General features: G+C 48.1%; 2 protein-coding genes across 2 annotated transcripts in view; both read left to right on the top strand.

Moving 5' to 3' along the window:
• Positions 1-532: 532 nt before the first annotated feature.
• On the top strand, positions 533-11,028 carry LOC108920981 (ubiquitin-conjugating enzyme E2 D2-like). The gene is made up of 7 exons (XM_018730145.2): positions 533-964; positions 6,898-6,961; positions 7,055-7,086; positions 7,180-7,257; positions 8,439-8,544; positions 8,682-8,775; positions 10,037-11,028. Exons 1-7 carry the CDS (start codon positions 941-943, stop codon positions 10,080-10,082), a joined length of 444 nt encoding a protein of 147 aa, XP_018585661.1. The 5' UTR covers positions 533-940; the 3' UTR covers positions 10,083-11,028.
• A 1,549-nt stretch (positions 11,029-12,577) lies between these two features.
• The window catches only part of manba (mannosidase, beta A, lysosomal), a 14,513-nt gene continuing 5,881 nt past the window's right edge, over positions 12,578-21,209 (top strand). The window contains exons 1-7 of the mRNA XM_018729955.2: positions 12,578-12,925; positions 14,396-14,490; positions 14,989-15,094; positions 15,180-15,353; positions 15,830-15,953; positions 16,084-16,253; positions 16,406-16,516. Of these exons, the coding sequence (XP_018585471.2) occupies positions 12,719-12,925; positions 14,396-14,490; positions 14,989-15,094; positions 15,180-15,353; positions 15,830-15,953; positions 16,084-16,253; positions 16,406-16,516 (987 nt within the window). The 5' untranslated portion in view covers positions 12,578-12,718. The remainder of the gene's footprint in view (positions 12,926-14,395; positions 14,491-14,988; positions 15,095-15,179; positions 15,354-15,829; positions 15,954-16,083; positions 16,254-16,405; positions 16,517-21,209) is intronic.

The raw sequence follows: 21,209 nt of genomic DNA, 5'->3' as shown, positions 1-21,209 counted from the left end.
TATGGCTTTACCACCCATCTCGCTTAGATATTTACGATCCCTGGACGTACGTTATAAATCCCTTTGGGGCTAATAAAGTTTCATTCATTCATTCATTCATTCATTCATTCATTCATTCATTCATTTCCTTTCTGAGTGCGTTTTACTGCCACCTAATGGCTGGATGCGGAAATACAGGTGGCTTTTGCTCCGCAGCGTACAGAACTTTTTAAAAACTGAATGGTTTAGAAAAGCAATTAAATAAACTGTAATTATAAACTAGAAGAAAATGGAAAGGTTGGTGTAAAGAGATAAAAGAGAGGACTGGTTTGCTAATTTGCAAAGTAACACGAGCTGAACAGAACAAGCGAGTAATCCGATTCTGTTATCCGATCCAGGCATAACGCCTGACACCGGGAACTGAATAAAAGGTATTTTTGTTATTCGGAAAGACAGGAATGTTTCATCAGCTCGTCCCTCCTTCTCCTCACCTAACGATCAAATGCGGGAAGGAAGTGCCGAGTGACGTAATCGTGCCGGCGGAGCACTATGTAGTCCCACAACAGGAGGAGCGTCTTTTACCGGACGCCACACCGCACCAGTGTCCTGACGTTGTGCTGCGGTGTGGGCGGAGTGATACGACGGAGGTCCGCTCGCGTGCGTGGGTGTGTAGTTCCGGCAGGCGCGGACATCTTGTAGAAGTCGTCGGAGAAGGAGCGGTGCGGACAGCGGGAAAGGGATCGGGATACGGAAAGCGACGGGGTGACAGTCAACCTTCGGTCAGAGAAACGTGGAGCTGAAACGTCTCTTCTGAAACTATCGATTGTGGCTGCGCCGTTTATTGAGTGGGATACGCGAGACACCGAGAGGGTCCCCCACACTTCAGCGGCTGAAGCAGTACTAGCGCTCCCTCCTCGGACGGCTCGCGCGGTCAGACAGAGACGAGACACAGAGACAGAGAATGGCGCTGAAGCGGATCCACAAGGTGAGCGAGTGGACTCGCGCCCGCGCCTCGGGCGCCTGTGTGTCACTTTCTCCGCTGCTACTCTGCTTTTTGGGACGCTTCACACACTCGCTTTGTCCGCAGCGCTGCCGGCCGGGGACGAGGTGTGTGTGTGTGTGTGTGTGTGTGTGTGAGGCCTCCGGCGGCTCTGCTCAGCCCCCGTGTGTCGGGTCGCTCCGCGGGCCTCTGGACTGAGCTCTCGCGGCGCTGTGCGCGAGCGCCTTTGCCTCGCGGGCGACACGAGTTTTGTGCTCCGCGCCGCGGCCTGCCTGGTGCGCGCGCGGTCTGGGCTAGAAGAGCAGAGGAGCAGCGGAGTCCCAGCTTGTTGGGCTCGATCCAGTGACCGCCCGCCCGTCCCTGAGGACTTGGGACACGAGGAGACCCGCCGAGGGGGGGAACATTATGCGTTTGGACCGTCCGCGTCCTGATGCTAGCCTACATAGTACATGCCTCATCCATGATTGATGATGTGCTCTTCCAGCTGGACACGTCGTTTCCTGCCCGTTCCTTAACCACGTCCGCGCTCAGCTCCTCGGTCCTCCGGGTTCGCGTTTGGTTCATGCCTTTTTACTCTAGTACTAGCTGTAGTGTAAAATATGGGAAAGCTAATAAATAACGAGATTCGTGCAGCTCTGGCCGCGTTTCCTTACACTGACTCCCAGTCCAACATCTGTCTGCTCCCTTTCTGTGAGGGACATCGATCGAGTTGCTCTCCTCAAAGTGAGCTTTGTTTGTCCACTCGGTCCCAGCTGGTGTGTCCATGTGACTCTTTGTCTCAGGTGTCCTTCACTTTGCTTTGATTTCTCAGGAACAGGTGAAAGATGACAAGCAGCATGACTTGTCGATTAGTCTTGCTGTCGGTGGCCTCAGCATAACGACAGGTGTGTGTGTGTGTGTGTGTGTGTGTGTGTCAGTTGTGCAACCTGTTGACATCTGTGCGCCTCCGATGGCTCACCTGTGTGTCACAGGGTGACGTTTGAGGAAATGACATCCAGGATGCATAGTTCAGCTTGTACTCAGTTGGGGTTTGTACATTTGGCAGAAGAAATTCCACAGATATGAGTGAGTCCAGTTCCAGAAAAAGAACCATCCTCTTCATGGGTAACACATGTAGATTGCTTAATCAGTGTTTTTTTTAAATATGGTGACTTCAGATTTGATATCCCAATGCTTCAGTCAGGATGTTAATGAACTTGTCCCTTGTGGTTGTTTTGGCAGCTTGCCTGCCTGTTGGAGCCTATAAGCAGCATCAGTGCCAGTTTACTTAATGTTTTATTTGAACATCAACTCTGTTAAACTGTTGACAGCATTTTTTTTTTTTCTCTTAATTAGTGCCTTTTTAAGGTTGTAGTTGAAATGGGACAGCTCATAGTGTAGTGGTTAGCGCTTACTGCCTTTGGACCTAAAGGTTGCAGGTTTGAATCTCACCTCTGGCTGAAGTACCCTTGAGCAAGGTACCTACCCTGAATTGCTCCAGTAAAATTACCCAGATGTGTAAATAGGTAAATAATTGGGGGGGAGGCTTAACTTTGTAGGTTGCTTTGGAGAAAAACATCAGCTAAACAAATAAATGTAAATAAGGTTCAGTATGATATTGCATGCTGAATCTTTTTTGCCCTGAACACATTGAGTCATGGCTGGCATGAAAATGGTCAGATAGACAGAAGTTTCAGTGATGGACTGGCCTGTCACCAGTGTACCTTGCCTTGCCCAGTACCCTATGCTTGCAGGATAGGCTCCAGACTTCTGCGACTCTGCCTTGCTCAACAACGCGGTTATTGACGGTTCTCGAAGGAGAGAGACACTTGGAAGTTTAATTTGTTTTTGGCTTGAATCATTTCGTGTGAATTTATTCATTAGTTACTTGTTTTCCTGTCATTTCCACCTTCACACAAATCTGAACAGCACAGTTCTGTTGTCCTGTGTTCTGTCAGTTAATCTTATGTAATGACTTAGTTTCAGAGCTCATCCATTGGGGCAGCTGGTGGTGTAGTGGTTAAAGCAGTTGCCTTAGTGTGAAGGTCTCTTGATCAAATCCCAGCTGCTCTGGCTGTAATACATTGATCAAGGTCCAAACCCTGAATAGTTCCTTTAATATTCTGTTCTACAAATGGGTAAATAACTTTTAAAAGCACTTAACTGGCATTGTAACAAAGATTTCATGCAATAGTGATTCCTTTGGGCACAGAATCACTGCATGCCACTTTTTTTAATTTATTTTTTTGGAGGGGTTGATGGAATTTCCTCCTGAAGTTGCTGAGCTCAAGTCTTTTGAGGGATTCGCTTCTGTAGGTGCAGTGTTGCCAACTTGAATATCTGTTCTACGCTTAATGCTTGATTTCCGCCCCTAGAAGCACAGGCCTGAAAATAGAAAGCACTGTCACTGCTGGGTCCTGTTACAGTCACAGGACTCCCACCCATCTTTTCAGTGCGGAAGAAGTATACAATGAAGCGGACCATACGTTTTGGAGATGAAGGTTGTATTAGTCCTCTAGTGCTGTGCTCAAAATATTCAACATAGACTCTTGGTGATGCATATGCCAGTAGAGTAATTTTAGTATTGATATTTAAAAAAAAAAAAAAAAAAACAATACTTCAGCCTTTGCAGTCAATCTCTGTAACACATACTCACTGTCTGTAGAAGTGGCAGCGTAATCAGAGTAAACCCACTGTGGTCTTAACACATCAGATGTGATGGAATAGCACCCTGGTGAGAATGTGTGTGTGGTGGATCAAGGTAGCAGGCCTACTCCTTTTCACCTTAGCTTAATCTTTCTATGGATGCTGTATTATGTGCCTCCCTGGAGGTTCACCGGGCACGACCAACTGGGACGAGACCCCGAGATTGGCCCAGGACCCGCTGGAGAGATTATATCTCCCAGTTGGCCTGGGAGCGGCTGGGGCACCCCGGGTTGAGCTGGAGGAAGTTGCAAGGGAGAGGGACGTCTGGGCTTCCCCGCTCTCCCTTTTGCCACCGCAACCCTAGAAGGACAAGCGGTCTAGAAAATGGATGGATGCGGTAGTACATCGTGTGGAGTTTGCATGTTCGTTCTTTAACTTCCGTTTCCTTCCACAATCCAGAGATATTTGTTTCAGTTGAATTTTTGACTAGGTTGCTGTGCTGTGTAAGTATGAATGACTGTAGGCAGTTGAGCGTATCTAGTGTTGTGTGTGACTTTGGAGAAATGAATCTTCTAAACTCGTAAACATTTTGAGTAGGAAAAGTACTGAAATGACCAAAATATAAACTTTGCATTTACCTAGTCAGTCACAGAAAATGTCATGTTTTGCTACTAATTGGGGACTCTTATTTGAGTAGTTCCTTTGTCTGGGTTTTAATTGAGTGAGGTAATTTTTTTTTTTTTTTTTTTTTTTTAATGTTTGGGTGAACCTTTGATTCTGGCAGCTCTGTGTTGCTGCTACCTTCCTCTGAGCTGTTGATTGTTGTTTTAAAGAAGTGACATCTGAAGATCAGGGTTATGCTTATTCATTGTTTTATTTATCACTGTTTTGATTATGATGGAAGCCAAGTTTATGCTGGTTGTGGTGGTTCATTCTATGTCTTTAGGTTCCCATCCCTTCTTGAGACTGGTTGCTTTGTCTCATTTCCATTTGAAGGTACAGTGACACATTTTCCTGAATCATTGCAAGTAAATACTGTCAAGTTTTCAGTGTTTTTGAGCTGCATGCTGATGTAGTCATAAGAACGCAATCTATTCACTCAGATCTTTGCAAATGCCGATAAAACCAAGAACACAACTGCTAACAAAGGTTTGTTGAAACATTTTTGGATATAGGACTTTTTCCTTCTGTACAAAACTTATGAGTTGAAATAACATTTAACACTATGAAAAGACACCAAAATTACTTGTTAACTCTGTATGAGCTCATTATTTTAAATGAGGAATAGTCTTCACATAATTATATACAAAAAAAAAAATTTAAAAGCAAATGCATTTCTAAAGTGCATTTTTGGTTTTCAACCAATGGAGCCATTGTCAGTGTTTGAAAATATAGAAAATATTTGTTTTGTAAAATTAAGATAAGAAAAGCCAAATGTAACATAATATGAAATGATTACTATAAAGTTTTTTTTTGTTAAATTTTTAAAAAAAAAAAAAAAAAAAACGACGTTCTGTAGGGGTTACTTTACATTTCTGTCCCTGCATGCGACCCAGCAGTCCTTAACCCTATTGGATCATTGAGTCCCCTTTTCCATGTGAATTTTCTATTCATCCACTGAATATCAGGTGGTGATACTGAGTAAATGTCCCTTTTAAAGTCGCTGTCAGTAAAATGTTAATAAATGTATCTAGATTTAATCTCTGGGTAAGTTCCATCACACTGACTTTCTCTTCTAATTAACTACATAGTTCCTCCAGAATTATTTTTTTCCCCCTTTTGTCAAAGGGTTTTGTTCATTGTTGCTGTGATTGAGTCCATCAATTTGGTTGATGGTCGTCCTCTTCATTTTGCTTTAACTTTAGAAGGCATTGGTCTTTGGACATGTCACGCAAACAAACTATTTTCTTTAGACATCCAGAAACTTCACCTGGTGTTCAGTTCAGTATAATCTTGACTACTTGGTGCTGTTAACAGGCTTTGGGAACTTGTTTTTAGTAATATTTAATTTCTGGGATTTTCAGTCTTGTCTATCTAGTCTTCTAGTCCTCATTGTGAGGTGAAAAATGTGTGTATATAAACTGTGAGAACTGCTTGTCAGTGGATCACAGATGCCTGTGGTTTCCTTTGCCTTTCTGTGAAAATGTTTTCTATAGCAGCAATAGTTGCGTCAGGTGGTGAACAGTAACTGTGTCTCCAGGTACATTTACTGCAATGTTATGTTGTGCCAGTAGTTGCGACCTGTTTTAAAGAACAAATAACTTGGATGTTTAACTTTCATCGTAGCTTCCTTTTGGCTTCTTTCAGAATGGGTTTTATAAAAAGCCTGAGACAGGTCATTTGGAGAGGGGTTCACGAGAATTGCTGCACATTGAAGGCCTATGTACGCTGAAAACGCGGCCCAAACTCGCCACGGGAACTGACTGTACTAGCGTGTGGCGCAGAGAGGGTACGCAGGTTCCTTCGCTAACAAGAAGTCAGCTCCTCGAAGTTTGTGCTGTTCCATTATTGTAGAATTACAATACTATGCAAAAGTCTTAGGCACTTGGATGTTTCACAAAAATTTTAGACAGTTATTAAATATGCATTACTGTCAATGGGAAAGAGCATATTTTAGGTTTCCAAGCATTTCTTTTGCAAAATTACAGTAAGGGATTTGTATGTCGTCAAAGTAGACACACACTGTCTGAAACTGCTTGTCCCAAGCAGGGTCGCGGCAAACTGGAGCCTAACCCAGCAACGCAGGGCGCAAGGGTGGAGTGGGAGGGGACGCACCCAGGACAGTACACCAGTCCATCGCAAGGCACCCCAAGCAGGACTCGAACCCCAGACCTGCCAGAGAATGGGACCTGGCCGAGGCTGCTCCGCCAAACGGTTGTTGACGATGGATGGTTACTAAGCTTTGTAGGAAGTTTATTAAGAGTATTATTTTTGGAATCATTATCACTTTACAGCTTTTTCCTCCAAGTGCCTAAAACTTTTGCACAGTACTGTTTGTGCTGCTTTTGAGAGGAAGGAGATAAAGGTATTAGTTGTCCGGCAACATACGCCCATTCAAGTTACGAAAAGTCAACTTTGAGACTGTTAATTTGATGTCCCTACTTTGTCTTGTGGGGCGTTTCTTTGAGTTTGTGAGGAGTGTGGGGGTTTTTTTTTTTTTTTTTTTAAAGCCTCCCTTCAACTGAGCAGCTTAAGCTTATTGAGCAGCTTAAACTTATTTAGCAGCTGCTTTTGTCCAAAGCAAGTTAGTATTTAGTTGACACTTTATTCCTCTCCCTGTTTCTTGATTGTAGGAGCTGAATGACTTGGCTCGTGACCCTCCAGCACAGTGTTCTGCTGGTCCTGTTGGTGATGACAGTAAGTTTCATGGCTCTTGTCCCACAATGAGCTCAGAGGATCCACTCCCTCAGGCCAATTTGTAATTTATTGCTTTTTTAACTTTATTCTCAGTGTTCCACTGGCAAGCCACAATCATGGGACCTGTAAGTACTATTATGCTTGTGCTTTCATTGAATCTGTTTCAGCACTGTGGTTGATCAGTGCTTCATAGCAGTGTTTCATGTTCTGCTTCACAGAATGACAGTCCGTATCAGGGAGGTGTCTTCTTCTTGACGATTCACTTTCCTACAGACTATCCTTTTAAACCTCCTAAGGTGAGTAGTGAACACCCTTCTTGTGTATCACTGGGTCCTGTACAATGAAAAACTGCTGCACTAGCTTATGAAAATCTCTATATAATGGGTTTGTTGTTCAGTACAACAGCAACCCCATAACGGGGTAATTGTGTTCACAACAGGTACTTTATTCACTGCCTGCTATGTTTGACTCCACAAGGCATGCGAGCAAGATTCATTTTCCATAACAAAACCAACTACAGTACAGTATATACCTTCTGTGTCCTCCTTTGTCACACTGACAGTCTCAATCATGCTAGTTATGGGAAACATAAGTCAACTAAAACAGCAGATGCAATGTTGGCTTTTTGAAATAGATTTAAATTAGTTAATACAGTTTAACAGCTTTTTGTAACATGAATAACCTTACTCTGTAAGGACTCTTGTATTTTACCAGTTTAAATAGCAGTGCACAATTATTCACTTGTGTATTTCATGGTACCAGTTGTAGTAATGTGCAAAGTAATTCAATAGTTTTTGTTACAAATATAAAAATGTTGCTTTCACACATTAGTACAGTAAGTACAAATTAGTAGTTTTTTTTTTTTTATCCAGGACATATTAAATCTCCCCTCTTGAAATAATGGAAGAGACCTCCTTTGTAATGGTAATTACCCTAATGGTGTCATTTCATGCAACAAATTATCCACTTAGGCAAGAGATGGGTGTACTGTGTGGACTTTCATTTTCAATATGCCTTTTGAGTAAATAATGCATAGACACTTTTTTTTTTTTAACAGGTAATATTTGTTTCTTTTCTTGTTCAGCTGTAAAAAAAAAAAAAAATTGCTGACATTGTCTTCAACAATATCAAGATTTAAGAATGGAGTCTAGGATGTCAGTAAAGCATTCCCCCATGTAACAGCATTTCTTTGAGTTTTATGTCCAGTGCATTTTACTACCTGTTTCCTCAAACTTCATAACATTGGTTTTACACCATCTGTCTGTATGAAGTTTGTTCTCCCCATGTCCACATGGTTTTGCTCCAGGTGCTCTGGTTTCCTCCCACAGTAGATTAATGTCTCAATGTCCCCTGTGTGGATGTATTGAACACTTGTTAATGTGTTATGGGAAACACTCAATGTTTAACATCCAGTATTTCTCTGGGCTCTTGGTTGGATGCGATTCACACAACTTAATTATTGCTTTTTCCCTTATAGGTGGCATTTACCACAAGAATTTATCACCCAAACATTAACAGTAATGGCAGCATCTGTCTGGATATTCTACGATCACAGTGGTCTCCGGCATTAACTATTTCTAAAGGTGAGGGTTGTTGGATTGCTCTCTGTTCACTCTTCTGCTGAATTTTCCATGCTGGCTATGCATCTAATTTGGTCAGTTGAAGATGGCAGATTTGCAGCTTTACTCAGGAGTGCTTTAACGTTTGCGTCTTCTTGTAGTTCTTTTGTCCATCTGTTCACTGCTATGTGATCCAAATCCAGACGACCCTCTAGTACCAGAGATTGCACGGATCTACAAAACAGATAATGAGAAGTAAGTAGATTTGATCACTTTTCCCGTAAAGCAGGAATTGTTTCTTAGCATAGAGGGGTGCGGTGGCACAGTGGGTTGGACCACAGTCCTGCTCTCTGGTGGGTCTGGGGTTCAAGTCCCGCTTGGGGTGCCTTGTGACGGACTGGCGTCCCGTCCTGGGTGTGTCCCCTCCCCCCTCCGGCCTTACGCCCTGTGTTGCCAGGTAGGCTCCGGTTCCCCGTGACCCCGTATGGGACAAGCGGTTCTGAAAATGTGCGTGTGTGTGTTTCTTAGCAATCTGGGCAATGGACCGAATGCCCTGGTTGTAATCTCAGAATAGGCCCCAATGGGGTGTAAATGTACAACCCTCTTCTTGCTCTTGATAAACCAATCTAAATGGGAGAGATTTTGAGTTTTTTTTTTTTTTTTTTTTTGGACAAAACAATGAAATAACTGAAAGATGTCCACTGGGTTTTTTTTTTTTTTTTTTTTTTTTTTTTACTATTTATGGCATAAAGATCAGAACAAATTGGAATGATGCAAGACAATGATGAGGTGACAAATGGTGTTGCCTCATTAGGTATAATAGGCTAGCACGTGAATGGACAGAGAAGTATGCCATGCTGTAGGGTAAGGCCCATATGAGCATCATGCCTGAAAGCAGGTCAGTGCGTGCAGGCCATGCAACAGTGTTGGACACTAACTGGTGGCTTTCGCTCTCCACTTGACTTGTTAACCTCCTGTGTGAGAGTCATGTTGATGGTAACAGGTGCCATCTGTAATTGACTTGTATGTGATATGGCTTTCATACACACTTATGCTCTGTGGAAATGTTGGCTGAGTTGACTTGAACTGCATATAACGGATGATGCTGGTTCTTAGGGTTGGAGATACTCTGAACAGAGCATTTGATTGTGTGCAAGGCTTGTTTTGCATGGTTTTTCCACATTTGGTTCCTCTTTTAGAGGCAGTCCTCTTCTGCAGCCTGTTCTCGATGCACTATTGTGTGCATCTCAGTGTAATGTTTGCCTGGCTTATTTGTTTTGCAGTTTACTGAACATATTCCTGAAGTGAAGCTGGATTGACAAATTTAATTTTGGAAGTGAGAGTACAAACATTGGTGATATGTAGATTTCAATATACTCTTAATACATCATTCTATGAATTGAATTATTTTTGGCAAGAGTCATAATGGCACTGAATACCTTTTGTGGAACAATTAAAGTGCTCTTTGGGTGAACCTTCTCATACACTGATTGTGGGTTTTGCTCTCTTCACGCAGGTACAACAGAATAGCACGAGAATGGACTCAGAAATATGCAATGTGATGACGCCTTGCAGAAGTCTGAACAACATAGCTGGAATAAACTTTTAAATTACTGGTTCTCCTTTTGGTTATCTGGTTATCAGATAGCCTTTTTTTTTTTTTTTTTTTTTTTTTTTTTCCCCCCCCTCCTTGCTCCCCCCTCCCTCCTTGCACACGCTCTTACAAGAAGACCTCTGGCTTGAATCAGCAAATCTTAAGTTCTCAGTACATAGTTGCCATCAGACTGGAAGCAAAGCACGCCCACTGTGGAACAGGAGTGTGTCGACGATGCCTTTTTCTAGCCGCTTTGAGAGTGACCAGCCCAGACTGATGTCTACATTCTCACTCATCGCTCTGACACTTACTGAAGATGCTGGGAAAGTCAAGGATGCTGATGTGCTGGTAGCCTTGTCCCAAATTCATCAGTGCCCGTTTTCAGTGTTCAGTAGCATTAAATACCTGGTATCTCACTTGTACTCTGCTCAAAGCTGACATCACTGATGAGAACTGCTGCAGAGTATATAAGCGTCAGCAGTCAGGAAGATGTAAAGGATTAATACTGTATTTTATGCATGTTGATGAATTAAACAGATGTGTTCTGCAGGCAGTGAACATTTGGGTGGGTGGGTGGGTAGAAGTTAGAGAACTTGAGTTCCTTTCTGGGGGTCTTTTTTTTTTTTTTTTTTTTTTTTTTTTCTCCCTTCCCTTTAAATTTTTGGTTTTCATTTTCTTTTAGAAGTCAGGAGCTATTAGTTAATCTCTCTTCCATAACTCTCTTGTAGCACTGAAAAAAAGGATGCAAAGCTCTGTGGTTGACTGATCAACTAATAGCTCTTTTGTCCCCCTCAATAAAGTTTCATAAACCCAGGGTTGGTTGCCTTGTACAATTTGTGTAAAAGTATGTTTGCAGCTGTAAAGCCGGAGGCCCTATGCCTGTTTTCTAGCACCCCACCCACCAGCAGTTGCTTAGGGAGATTTTGCTTGGGTGTTTCCTGACTTTTTCCATATGAAATGATCAGCTGATGATTATCAGAATGAGCTTTATTGCCAAGTATGTTATGAAGTCAATATATTCATAGGTGCTAGCAGTATTTAGGGCTCTATGGTAAAGTGTCCATCAGGACTGCAGTCCTGGTGTCACTTACCTATAAAGTAGGGAAAAATATGGTACTGGCAGTTCTCCCGTAATGCAGACTCAGCACCCGGTCATGTGCTTTACTAAGAAAGGAAGTGGATGTCCAGTGCTGCCTTCTGTCCATGTTTTCAGGAGGCAAACTCCACACACCCCCCGAGCTGCGTTAGAACCCTACGCACACTAATCCGTTGAACTGTGAGACGCTATTACCTGCCACCCTGTGCCGATGCTATAATGTCACAGTTCCTGTCAAAGTGTTCATATCAATAACCATTTCAATGGTTAACACAGTAATTTAAGCATACCTGAAATTAGAAGGAAAACAAATGAAAAAGCACATGAAAGTAATGCAGTTTGTGACACTTTGTACTTTTGAGTGTTTTATAATAGCCAACTTGGAACTTTTTTTTTTAATTGCAATCTCCCTTTGACCACCTGAGCCCTTCCTCTCACTGCTGTTGCTTTGGTCAGCCATGTTTAAGTGTAATACAGTAACTTTTTTTTTTTTTTTAAAAAAAAAGACCAAGATCACTAAAGGCAAAAATATGTAGCATAAGTTTGAGTCTTTGACAGGGGCTCACCGTGTACCTCTTCACTTGCCATGTTTCATTCACGTGTAGAGTAACTGCGGCAGACCTGGTTCTCCAGATCGCTGCACTCTGTTCTGCTGACAGCTGCAGGGGCAGGTAATTGCGGTAAAGGTGTAGTAAAGTCCCCTGCGGAGGGGGACTCTACGTATTAGTCGCTCAGTGGGGCACCGGGATGTAGCGAAAGGCCTGCTGAGCGTCTTGGCACAAGGTGCGCTTCGGGTTCGCGACCCCTCTCGAGTTGCCTGCTGTCCACGACCCTCCCAACCTGCAGAAGAGTGACTTTCAGCCGAAGGAATTCGGCCAAGTTTGTGTTTTACCCCAGTCCCGGAGCCATGTGACTGGTGACGCTGGTCAGTATGAAGAAGTAAAAGGCAGGTAAATTACACTGCCTATTAGCTAACTTACTGTAAAGAAACAGATCACACTCGGACAGCGACCTCTGTGTGGGGTTTGGGGGGGGTGGTCATCTGCGGTCTCGTCTCCCTGGAGGTGTCCTCCTCGGTGTCCTCCTCGGTTTCCTCCCCCGGCCAGCAGGGGGCGCCGCGGACACGTGTTACCAGGGTAAGTAACTCGCTCACAGTGCGACTCGGATACTTCGGCACGTGCCCACCATTGGCTTGTCCGCGCGCCCTGCATCAAATATAATTATTTACACGCGTTCCGGGTACGGAAGGCTCTGCTCCGGGGAGATGGAGACGGAGACTTGCGGTCAATTTTCGCTCACCCCGCGCCTCCGGGAAACTGAGCGCGCACGCGGGGGGGGCGCGCTGATGTGTCACGTGAACCGCGCGTGTCATGTGATCTGTCAGGCGGCCGCGAGGACGAGGAAGCGATCGAAAACAACGCTGCGCGGCTGAAGGGCGCGTGACATGCGCGCGCGCGGCGGAAGGGGCACTCGACCCGGGAGCGACCGTCGAGCGGCGCCCTGCTGAGATGGACGTGCGGACACTCGCGCCGCTGCGCGCGCTGCTGGCCCTCGCGTGCCTCTGTGCTCCGTACTTCCGCGGCGGGGAGGGTCTCGTCCACGCGCTCAGTCTGAACGGGAAGTGGGCGCTGCGCAACTCCAACGGCTCGCTGCGGATGAGCGCGCGCGTTCCCGGCTGCGTGCACACGGCACTGCGCGAAAACGCGCTCATACAGGTGGGTGGTGTCGCGCTGGTACCGCGCTGGCTGGACTGATACTGGTACCGCACTGGTCACTGGTACTAATTGTGACCTTAACATTGTAAGTCGCTTTTGGGGAAAAGCATCAGCTAAAAATGAATAAAAGTCCTCTCCTCATCTCTCTGCACTGGCTTCCTATATAGCTGCCCGAATCAAATTCAGAACCCTGGTTACTGTGTACAAATGCATCAATAGAACTGCTCCCGGCTATTTCCAGGACTCGATCATCCGGTACACCCCAGCCAGGCCCCTTCGCTCATCTACTTCTGCTGGCTCGGTTGGTGGTCCCGCGCACGAAAGGCAAAGCTCGGAGGTTCTCGGTTCTGGGTCCGTTGTGGTGGAACGACCTTCCCCCTGTCACTCAGAACTGCTGAAACTGTCTGTTTTCAAGAAGGGTCTGAAAACCCACCTTTTCCAGATCCACTTTGCCCAAGATCTCTCCAGCTCATCTATGGTGTAACTGTTCATGCACCGTAACTCCAGAAGCATCCCCAGATACAACCTTTATTCAGCCATTACTCTGCTTGTTTGTGTATCTTATAATATTTAATAAAAAAAAAAAAAGAAAAAAGATGTGGGTATCGGGAATTGTCTATCCTGTGTCTTATGCACCTACTCGAACCTTGAACCTCGGTGCAGCAAGTGGCAGGGAACAAACTAGGTTTGCTTGAGACTTTCATGTCTGCTGCTATGTCTCCTTCTCTTAATATAATGCATAAACTGTACTTTTGCTGAGATGTACGTCGCTTTGGACAAAAGCATATGCTAAATGAATAAATGTAAATGTACTGGTACCACTGATACCGGTACTGAACTGGTGAATCTCCCTACATTTAAAAAGGGTCTCAAAACTCACCTCTTCTGGACTCTATTCTCTCCTGATTTCTTAAGGGCATTTTAATGTGTGACTGTGCTAGTACCATGGTTACCCACTCCAGCTCTCCAGAAAGATTTAGATTTTGCCCTTTCATCAACTACCTCGTTCAGTGCAGCATCGCCCTGGTCCGGAGCTCATCCTGGAAGCACGGTGTGTAGGGCAGGGATAGGGAACACCCTAACCCTAAGACCCTGGACACCTCATTTTACTCCCTTTTACTACCTTTTCTGCCGCCATCTACTGGCGGCTTGCAGAAGTTCAAGTTGCAGTCACTCCACAATTAACAGACATTTTTGAAAAGAGACCAGTGAAGAAACTAGAATAAAAGACAAACTCCAAAATGTTCATATCTTTGAAACGGTGTAACTCAAACGTTCGTATCACGAGGACCCAGGATACGTAAAACTGTGTTAATAACAGGAGCTGTGTGCCTCTGTACGCACCCTACGTGTGTGGTGTAAGTGTGCGGTCGTGTACTGCGGTAATGTGTTCCTTTAACAGCTTTTAATTTGCATACTGGATGTGACCAGAGGTTTGGTAACTGTGCAGTAACTCTTCCCGTGGGACAGGACCCCTACTACCGCTTCAACGACCGGGCCTACCGCTGGATCGCGCTGGACAACTGGACGTACGCGGTCACTTTCTCCGTCCCACCAGAGATCAGGTGGGGAGCCTCCTCTGACCCCCGTCGCTCTGCTTCTTCTGCACTCGACTTCTTATTTCAGGGGGCGCGGTGGCGCAGCGGGTTTGATCGGGTCCTGCTCTCCAGGTGGGTCTGGGGTTCGAGCCCGTCCTGGGCGCGTCCCCTCCCTCTCCAGCCTTGCGCCCTGCGTTGCCGGGTTAGGCTCCGGCTCCCCGTGATCCCGCTGGGGCCAAGCGGTTTCAGCCAGTGTGCGTGCGTGCGTGCGTGAGCGAGCCTTATTTCAGGTCTATTAACTCTTTAAAAAAGAGTTAAAGTTCTTTGCTTGTGAAATTAAAATAAAACAAAAAAGGAGTTTGTTTAAATTTAATCAGTACATTTATGCCTAAATTCAGTTGAGTGATATTGAGTGTTGAAAGTTTTATTCGCTGTGCTGTACCGATGCGGTACTTTGTTGGCACCGCGGTACTTGTGGACTGCGTGTGCCCTCAGGTGACCCATGTGCCTCTTTGTTCTCTGCAGGCGGAAGCGGAGCGTGCGTCTGGTGTTTGACGGAGTGGACACCGTGTCCACCGTCTCCGTCAACGATGCCGTCGTGGGGACGACGGACAACATGTTCCGTCGATACGTGAGTGGCCGGCGAAACGCGTGGTGTCCGGCTGGGCGTCCGAGCCTCCCGCCGCCACCTCCCCACGACGCGCGTCTTCTTCCAGGACTTTGACGTGAGCCGAGCGCTGAAGGGGGACGGCAACGTGTTGACCGTGAGCCTGGCATCCGCGGTCGAGTACGCGGCGCGGCGCAGCCGAGCCCACCGCTCCTACAAGGTGCCCCCCGAGTGCCCCCCAGCCGTGCAGAAGGGAGAGTGCCACGTCAACTTCATCCGCAAGGTAAGCGGGACGCTGGAGGAGGAAACCACAGGTCTTCTCAGTCCAAACCCTGCAGTGTGTGTGTGTGTATTAATCCATCCATCCATTGTCAATAACCACTCGTCCTGACGGAGGGTCACTGTCATCCAGAGTCTATCCTAGAAGCGCTGGGCACAAAGCTGGGGGCGGGGGGTGTGGCACACACCCTGGACAGGACCGCAGGTGTCCTATTAACACTTATTGATGCTCATAACCACTTTAAGTCAGTTTCCGCAAAAGCGTGTCGCACGAATATGCAAATGAAAAGTGGGAAGCTCGGCATTGGCCCCGCCCCCTTCCCGCGGCGCTTCCCGGGGCCGCCCGCCTCCGTCTGTCTGAGCTCGATCCGTGTCGGCGGCCGGGGGGGTGTGAACGATCCCGACCGTCCCCGGCCGCTGCCGGCTCGGCGGTTCGACTCCCGCCTGTTCGGTGTCCGTCACCCAGAATGTGTGTTTAAGGCGCAGAGCTCGTTCAGCTGGGACTGGGGGCCGTCCTTCCCCACCCTGGGCATCTGGAGGGACGTTCGGCTGGAGGCGTTCGACGCGCTGCGCCTGCTCTACTTGGCCCCCACGGCCCACTACGGTACGGATCCGCCGCTCCTCCTCCGCCACCGTCCGCTCTTCCTTCGTTGGCCTCGTGCCACCGCTGCTCCTGCGTCACGCGGACGGACCTTTCCAGCCTGCGCTGACCGCGGCGTCCCCTCCGCTCTCAGACCCAGACCTCTCGCGGTGGCGTCTGCGGGTGGATCTGATCGTCGAAGCCCTGGAGGCGGCCGTGGGACACGTCACCCTCCTCCTCCCTGAACTGTCCACGCGGCGAACTGTCCAGGTGTCCTTCCGGCCCGGACGCAACAGGAATACGTTCGTCCTCGGTGTCAACAAGGTGAGGGGGACGCGTCGTCCCGCATCTGTCCCCTGGCCGCGCCCTTCGGAGCCAGGCGCGGGGACCGAGGCTGCCGCGCGTTTTCGGTGGGTGGATCTAGGGGTACCGCAGCTGTGCCGTGCGTACCGCGGTAAACATAATGTCTTCGGCAGAGTGCCGGCGTGGACCTGTGGTGGCCCAATGGACACGGCGAGCAGAGCCGCTACGAGCTGAGCCTGCAGGTGGCGCTGGACGGCGGACTTGCTGTCGAAACTCGCGTCCCGGTCAGTTTTCCCTCCCGTCTCCTGAGATTTATAACAGTGTCGGTCCAGTCGGTCCCATCATTTACATAAAGCGTCTCTCACGGGACGCAACTCGGCCCACTTACCCGTCTCACGGCTGAAATGCTTTCGCTCGATTAGTTCGTGTTTGAAGGTCTTCCGGGACTCGATCTCATACCCTTTCGGGTCCAACTCTCGGTGCGGAATTGCTAGACTCCCTGCTGCCTTTGGCGCTGTTCTCATCATCGTTGTTATTGTTATTCATTTATGTGATACTTTTCTTCAAAGCAGCTTCGTGTCAGGTTTGGTTTCTGTCTTCATACATGTGCTTTGCAAAAGTATTGACACCCTTGACAAAATGGTCTGAAAACTTTTCTGCAAAGTTTGGCAAAACCAAGTTATATATCTTTAAAGAAAAAAAAAAAGTCTGACACTTTCACTCGATTATTTGATGTTTGAAGGTCTTCCGGGACTCGATCTCATACCCTTTCGGATCCGAATTGCTGACAAAGGCGTTTGCAACAAATATTGAGTTAATATTGGGTTTAAAAACTTATGCAAAGAGCACGTTTTAGTTTTTTTTTTTTTTTTTTTAATTTTGTGATGAACAGCTCATGTGGCCTCCATCCATCCATCTTCCTCCGCTTTTATCCGGGGCCGGGTCGCGGGGGCAGCAGTCCGAGCAGAGTACTCCAGACCTCCCTCTCCCCGCACACCTCCTCCAGTTCCTCTGGGGGAACCCCAAGGCGTTCCCAGGCCAGCCGGAAGACATAGTCTCTCCAACGTGTCCTGGGTCTGCCCCGAGGCCTCCTCCCAGTGGGACAAGCCCGGAGCACCTCCCCAGGGAGGCGTCCAGGAGGCATCCGGAACAGATGCCCGAGCCACCTCAACTGGCTCCTCTCGATGCGGAGGAGCAGCGGCTCTACTCCGAGCTCCTCCCGGGTGACTGCGCTCCTCACCCTATCCCTAAGGGTGCACCCAGCCACTCTGCGGAGGAAACTCATTTCTGCCGCTTGTATCCGCGATCTCATTCTTTCGGTCATGATCCAGAGTTCATGACCATAGGTGAGGGTAGGAACGTAGATCGACCGGTAAATTAAGAGCTTCACCTTACGACTCAGCTCCTTCTTCACCACAACAGACCGGTACAATGACCGCATTACTGCGGACGCTGCACCGATCCGTCCGTCAACCTGCCGCTCCATTTTTCCCCTCACTCGTGAACAAGACCCCAAGATACTTAAACTCCTCCACCTGAGGGAGCAACTCCCCCCTAACCCGGAGGGAGCAATCCACCTTTTTCCGACTGAGAACCATGGCCTCGGATTTGGAGGTGCTGATTCTCATCCCCGCCGCTTCGCACTCGGCTGCAAACCTCCCCAGTGCACGCTGCAAGTCTTGACTTGATGAAGCCAACAGGACCACATCGTCCGCAAAAAGCAGAGACGAGATCTCGCGGCCACCAAAACAGACACCCTCCGTTCCCTGACTGCGCCTAGAAATTCTGTCCATAAAGATAATGAACAGAATCGGTGACAAAGGGCAGCCCTGGCGGAGTCCAACATGCACCGGGAACAGGTCTGACTTACTGCCGGCAATGCGAACCAAGCTCCTGCTCCGGTCATACAGGGAACGAACAGCCCGTAGCAACGAGCCCCGAACCCCATAATCCCGAAGCACCCCCCACAGGATGCCACGAGGGACACGGTCGAATGCCTTCTCCAGGTCCACAAAACACATATGGACTGGTTGGGCAAACTCGCACGAACCCTCCAGCACCCTAGTGAGGGTATAGAGCTGGTCCAGTGTTCCACGGCCAGGGCGAAAACCGCATTGCTCCTCCTTGATCTGAGGTTCGACTATCGGTCGAATTCTCCTCTCCAGTACCCGGGCATAGACTTTCCCAGGGAGGCTAAGGAGTGTGATCCCCCTATAGTTGGAACACAATCTCCGGTCCCCCTTCTTAAAAAGAGGGACCACCACCCCGGTCTGCCAGTCCAGAGGCACCGTCCCCGAACTCCACGCGATGCTGCAGAGGCGTGTCAGCCAAGACAGCCCCACAACATCCAGAGACTTGAGAAACTCGGGGTGGATCTCATCCACCCCCGGAGCCTTGCCACCGAGGAGTTTTTTGACTACCTCAGCAACTTCAGCCAGGGTAATGGACGAGTCCCCCTCCGAGTCCCCAGCCTCAGCTTCCTCTACGGAAGGCGTGTCGGAGGGATTGAGGAGATCCTCAAAGTACTCCTTCCACCGCCTGAGGACATCCTCAGCTGAGGTCAGCAGCGCACCACTTCCACTGTAAACAGTGTTCGTGGAACACCGCTTCCCCCCTCTGAGTCGCCGGACGGTTTGCCAGAATCTCTTTGAGGCCGACCGAAAGTCTTCCTTCATGGCCTCACCGAACTCCTCCCAAGCCCGAGTTTTTGCCGCGGCGACTGCCAGAGCCGCGCTCCGTTTGGCCCGTCGGTACCTGTCAGCTGCTTCAGGAGTCCCATGAGCCAGCCAGGCCCGATAGAACTCCTTCTTCAGCTTGACAGCATCCCTTACTTCCGGTGTCCACCACCATGTTCGGAGATTGCCGCCGCGACAGGCGCCGGAGACCTTATGGCTGCAGCTCCGAACAGCCGCACCGACAATGGAGGAGCGGAACATAGTCCATTCAGACTCAATGTCCCCCACCTCCCTCGGGACCTGGCTGAAACTCTGTCGGAGGTGGGAGTTGAAGACCTCTCTGACAGGGGCCTCCGCCAAATGTTCCCAACAGACCCTCACCATGCGTTTGGGCGTGCCAGGTCTGTCCAGCTTTTTCCCCCGCCATCGAATCCAACTCACCACCAGGTGGTGATCAGTTGACAGCTCAGCCCCTCTCTTCACCCGAGTGTCCAAGACATATGGCCGAAGGTCAGAAGAAACGACTACAAAGTCGATCATCGACCTCCGACCTAGGGTGTCCTGGTGCCAAGTGCACTGATGGACACCCTTATGCATGAACATGGTGTTCGTTATGGATAAACCGCGACTAGCACAGAAATCCAATAACAACTCACCGCTCGGGTTCAGATCAGGGAGGCCGTTCCTCCCAATCACGCCCCTCCAGGTATCACTGTCGCTGCCCACGTGGGCGTTAAAGTCCCCCAGTAGAACGACAGAGTCCCCAGTGGGAGCGCTTTCCAGCACGCCCCCCAGGGACTCTAAAAAGGCCGGGTACTCTACACTGCCGCTAGGCGCATAAGCACAAACGACAGTGAGAGACCGTTCCCTGACCCGAAGGCGTAGGGAGATGACCCTCTCATTCACCGGGGTAGACTCCAACACATGGCGGCTGAACTGGGGGGCTATTAATAAGCCCACACCAGCCCGCCGCCTCTCACCTTGGGCAACGCCAGAATAGTGGAGAGTCCACCCTCGGTCGAGTAGAGTGGTTCCAGAACCCAAGCTGTGAGTGGAAGTGAGCCCGACTATATCTAGACGGTATCTCTCAACTTCCCGCACCAGCTCAGGCTCCTTCCCCGCCAGTGAGGTGACATTCCAAGTCCCAAAAACCAGAGTTGGCGCCCGAGGTTTGGGTCGGCCGGGCACTCGGCCCCGACCACCGCCCAAATCACAACGCACCGGCCCCTTACGGTTTCTCCGGCAGGTGGTGAGCCCACCGAAGAGCGGCTCCACGTTATGGCTTCGGGCTGAGCCCGGCCAGGCCCCGTGGGCATAGACCTGGCCACCAGGCGCTCGCATGCGAGCCCCCCCCCCAGGCCTGGCTCCAGGGTGGGGCCCCGGTGACCCCATACCGGGAGGGGTAAATGGACGCCTTGCTTTTTCCTTCATAAGGGGTTTTTGAACCGCGCTTTGTCTCGTCTGTCATCCAGGACCTGTCTGCCATGGGAGACCCTACCAGGGGCATGTAGCCCCAGACAACATAGCTCCTGGACTCATTCAGGCACTCAAACCCCTCCACCACGATAAGGTGGCGGTTCACGGAGGAGAGCTCATGTGGCCTTAAAAATTAAAATCTTATTTAATTAATTTGAATATTCTGCAAATAACTTGCTGTTACCTAATAGACCCAGAATGTGCTTTGTGGGCGATGCCCAGAACCATCATCAGCAACAGTGAGGGGCCCGGATGTAATAAATGTGATATAACACATATTTAATTTCCATATTTATTTAGAATTCAGTGCAGTAGAAGAAATTAAGAGAAATAAAATGCATTGTTCTTATGTCAATTCCAAATGTGGACTTAAAATTGCAAGTGGCTGGTTGTTACCCTATAGACCCCAGTAAACTTTAAAAATAATGCATCTTTAACTCATTTATGTATAATTTAAGGAAGAAGAAAATAGTAAAATTAAAGCATAAATAATGAAGTACAGGTATAATTCATTGTTCTTCCTTCTATGGACTTTTTTAAAAAAAAAAAAAAAAAAAAAAAGCTCTCGGGTGTAGAACGATGGGGAAGCTCCTCCTGTTCGTGCTCTTATGAGGAACTATGTTTGTACTTTCAGCCACGTCCAGGACTTAGAGAAGCTTTGCGGAGGTGATTGAATAGAAAAAGAGAATCTCCCCCCCCCCCCGGAACAAACTGCAAAGAAGTAAAACTGGGTAAAACTAATACTTTACCCAGCCTTTTCTCGACAATATTACACATCATGATGTGTGATTTTGGAGTGAACTTGGAAGAGGTTTGGAACAAATTA

Source organism: Scleropages formosus, chromosome 21, assembly GCF_900964775.1.
Source record: "Scleropages formosus chromosome 21, fSclFor1.1, whole genome shotgun sequence".
Lineage (NCBI taxonomy): Eukaryota > Metazoa > Chordata > Actinopteri > Osteoglossiformes > Osteoglossidae > Scleropages > Scleropages formosus.
The sequence above is the reverse complement of the archived record's forward strand: the minus strand, read 5'-3'. Positions and strand labels throughout refer to the sequence as shown.